Genomic DNA, 3,117 nt, shown 5'->3' with positions numbered 1-3,117 from the left:
GCTCAGCCACTCCCTGGCTGTGAGACCTTGGGCGAGTCCCCTCTTCCTCTGAGCTTTGGTTTTCTCTTCATTAGATATGTTTTGAGCACCCACCATGTACCCCACCCTTGGTAGATGCTGGGAATTCCAAGATGAATAAAAAGAGATTCCCGCCTTCCCAGAGCTTGGGGTTGGCTTTTGAGGAGGGGCCTGAGAAAGGGAACCCCTGACATAGTTTGCTCATGTCCACGTTGTAGGTCACCCCAGAGAATTTCAAAATCCAGAGGTGACATTTCAAATGGCTCTTGACACATGAGTAAGAGTTTGTGCGGTAGAGAAGTATAAAGGGCTTCGAAGCCGGGGACAGGCCACAGGCTGTTACGAGGAACTGTGAGGAGCATGGTCGGAGACCAGGGAGGTAGGGGAACACGTCTGGAAAGGGGATCTTGAAGGCCGTGATCAGCAGCTTGGGTTCTGCCCTCAGGTCACGGGGCCACAGCAGGGTTTCGAAGCAGGAGGGAGACATGTGCAGGTCTGAATCAGTGCTGCTCACTCCGGTCACTGCCACGTAGAGAGGGGACCGAGGGGCCAGCGTCCGCGCCTGAGATGGAGCAGAGACAGTGCTGGCGGAGACGAGAGGACAGATCCGAGAGAGGTTTAGGAAGTCGATTTCAGTGGGACGTGGCGATAGGTCGAGAAGGTGCGGGGTGAGGAAGCAGCTGGGAAGGCAGAATAAGCAGGATGAGAACGCGTGCGGAAGATTTCTGCATCTACCCAGGGGCCCATGAGCCGGCCCGAGCCGGGGTCTGCGAGAAGCCCCGGGTGGGGCTGGTGACGGGACAGAGAGACCACCCCAGTGGATTCATACTTCTCCCCTCGAACAGAGCTCGGTCATGACCTCCAAGGGTATGAGATGGGCCTCAGTTCCAGGTGAGGGTTTGAGGCTGTTTAGCTCCTGTCCACATTCTCACTTGGTTTACAAACACGAAGGCAAAAAGGTCAGGCTGTGAAAGCACCTTCCTCATTTCCAGAGACGTACGGTGATATGACCGCAGCCACACGTACCTGGACTCTGGGGAGCGCAGCCTCCAAGAGGCCCAGCTCGAGGGGGATTTTGCGAGACCCAGAGGGGAGGAGTGTGGGGGTCCCCTCTGATGGTTCATCACCACATAGAATTTCCTCCTATTAGGAGGAAGCGGGAGTTCTTCTTTCGTAATGCGATTGTGAGATTCCGGGCTCACCGGTGACTAAAAGTGTCTGAGGCTTGTGGGTGTTATCGAACACTTAAATATCAGACCTTCTTTTCCAATGAGTGTAGGTACCTAGGCTGGAACGCAAAGCAGCATGGCTAGCCTGCAGGTCCCGCTCCTGGCTGCCCTCATCCTCCTTGCTGTGGCACTTCAAACCACTGAGGCAGGTGAGCTGGGAAGAGGGAGGGCTCCCTGCAGAAGCCAGGTATTTTCCTCACATACTAGAAGGAACATGATAGAAGAACTGAGAGCAGATACCCAGTCTGCTGCTGGCTCTTGAGCTGGTCTCATTGCTTCTCTGGGCCTCAGTTTGCATATCTGTGAAATGGGTCATCTTGAAGGCCTGGAGCCTAGGATCTGTCTCAGCTGGGCTGGGGTCATGGTGGGCATGGCCCAAGCTCCTCTATTTTGGGGAACTGGAACATAGGGCCCTTCCTAGAGGGAGAAGGCTGGAGCTAGGGTGAAGGGTATTCCCTTGGAAAGGGGGTCCTGCCTCCCACTACCCCGCTTTTGCTCAACACTGGGGTCCTAACTTTTCTTCTCTGTCCCTATGTAAAGTCTCCTCCTCTGTGTTGGGTAAGGGAAGGAGCACTGGACTGGGAGTTTCTGAGCACTTTCCTTTCATCGAAGTTTCCATAGAGTAGATATTATTATTATTCCCTTGGTCAGAGATGGAAATTGGGCCTCCGAGATGTTAAATGACTTGCCTAAGGTGGCCCGGCAACTCAGGGCAGAACGGAACTAGAACCCAGGTCTGTGCAACTGGACTCTGCTCGAGCCCTTGTCCTGACTCTCCAGAGTCGCACTGTGTGACTGGCCAAGTCCTTCCCCTCTCTGGACCTCAGCCTCGCCATTTGCTCCACGAAGCGGGTGAAAGCGGATGTGAGTTGAAGCAGACTCCTGGGGATCTCATCAAGATGCCCATCCATTCCAGCAGTGCCAGGGCCAGGCACTGAGCATTTGTGACAAGCTCCTAGGTGATGCCGATGATGCTGGTCCATGGACCTCACCTTGAAGAACGAGGTTCTAAGGCTCCTTCCCATCCAGAGTCTCTGGGTCCCAACTAGAGTTTCAGGGCATCGTGGGTGCTCGGTCCATTCTGAATCCCTCTCCTCTGAGCTGAGTGACTTGAAGTGTAGACATTGGGTCCTCAGCGGCTTCTCAAGAGCCCTGAGAGTGGGGACTTTGAGGACTCCAAATCCTCTGGATACCAACCTTCCACGTGAAGACAGAAAAGCAGGGTCAGAGGTTGGGATCGAGGGAGACTCTGCCTAGCCTGTGACTCCTCCGAGCACCCCTCTCCCCCAGGCCCCTACGGAGCCAACGTGGAGGACAGCGTCTGCTGCCGGGATTACATCCGTTACCCCCTGCCCTGGCGTGTGGTGAAATATTACTACTGGACTTCGAACTCTTGCCGGAGGCCTGGCATAGTGTAAGTCGGGCACCGGGAGAGTCCGATGGGTGTGGCCCAGAAGGGCCCAGGTGCAGATGGGTCGGGGAACCCAGGGGTGGAAGGAATGCAGCTGGGCTTCCGGATCCCAGTGGGAGCACTTGGCTGGAATAGGCTTGGATGTACTGAGAAAAAAGTCGTGTGAGCATTCAAGAGATATTACCAGGTGTCTACCATGTGCCAGGTCGCGTGCCAGGTTCTGAAGATGCAGAGCTGAAGGAACAGGGTGCCTCCCACACAGGTGGTGGTGTAGGCAGGACCGAGCCACAGAGACGGGGTACAGGGTACAGGCAGTATGCCCAGGGCCACTAAGTCAGCAAGGATGCTCCCACTGGAGATGTCTTGGCCTCCCCGAGGCAGCTGTTCCAGGCAGAGACATTCTTCGAATATTAAGAGCCAGCACTTACGGATGTTTGCTCTGGGCCAGGCACCGTTCTG

The 3,117-nt window shown here is 55.4% G+C and overlaps 1 protein-coding gene across 2 annotated transcripts in view; it reads left to right on the top strand.

Annotated features, from left to right (window-relative positions):
- The first annotated feature begins 363 nt into the window (after nucleotides 1-363).
- Nucleotides 364-3,117, top strand: part of CCL22 (C-C motif chemokine ligand 22) — a 7,349-nt gene continuing 4,595 nt past the window's right edge. The window contains exons 1-3 of one of the 2 annotated variants that reach the window (XM_011360103.2): nucleotides 364-397; nucleotides 1,298-1,396; nucleotides 2,538-2,661. In XM_011360103.2, coding sequence (XP_011358405.1) covers nucleotides 1,324-1,396; nucleotides 2,538-2,661 — 197 coding nt within the window. In that variant the 5' untranslated portion in view covers nucleotides 364-397; nucleotides 1,298-1,323. Of the gene's footprint in view, nucleotides 398-1,262; nucleotides 1,397-2,537; nucleotides 2,662-3,117 lie in introns of those variants that run through there. The other variant, XM_011360102.2, reaches the window with a different exon arrangement.

The sequence above is a fragment of the Pteropus vampyrus genome, unplaced genomic scaffold (genome assembly GCF_000151845.1).
Source record: "Pteropus vampyrus isolate Shadow unplaced genomic scaffold, Pvam_2.0 Scaffold51, whole genome shotgun sequence".
Lineage (NCBI taxonomy): Eukaryota > Metazoa > Chordata > Mammalia > Chiroptera > Pteropodidae > Pteropus > Pteropus vampyrus.
This window is presented reverse-complemented; position numbering and strand designations above follow the sequence as displayed.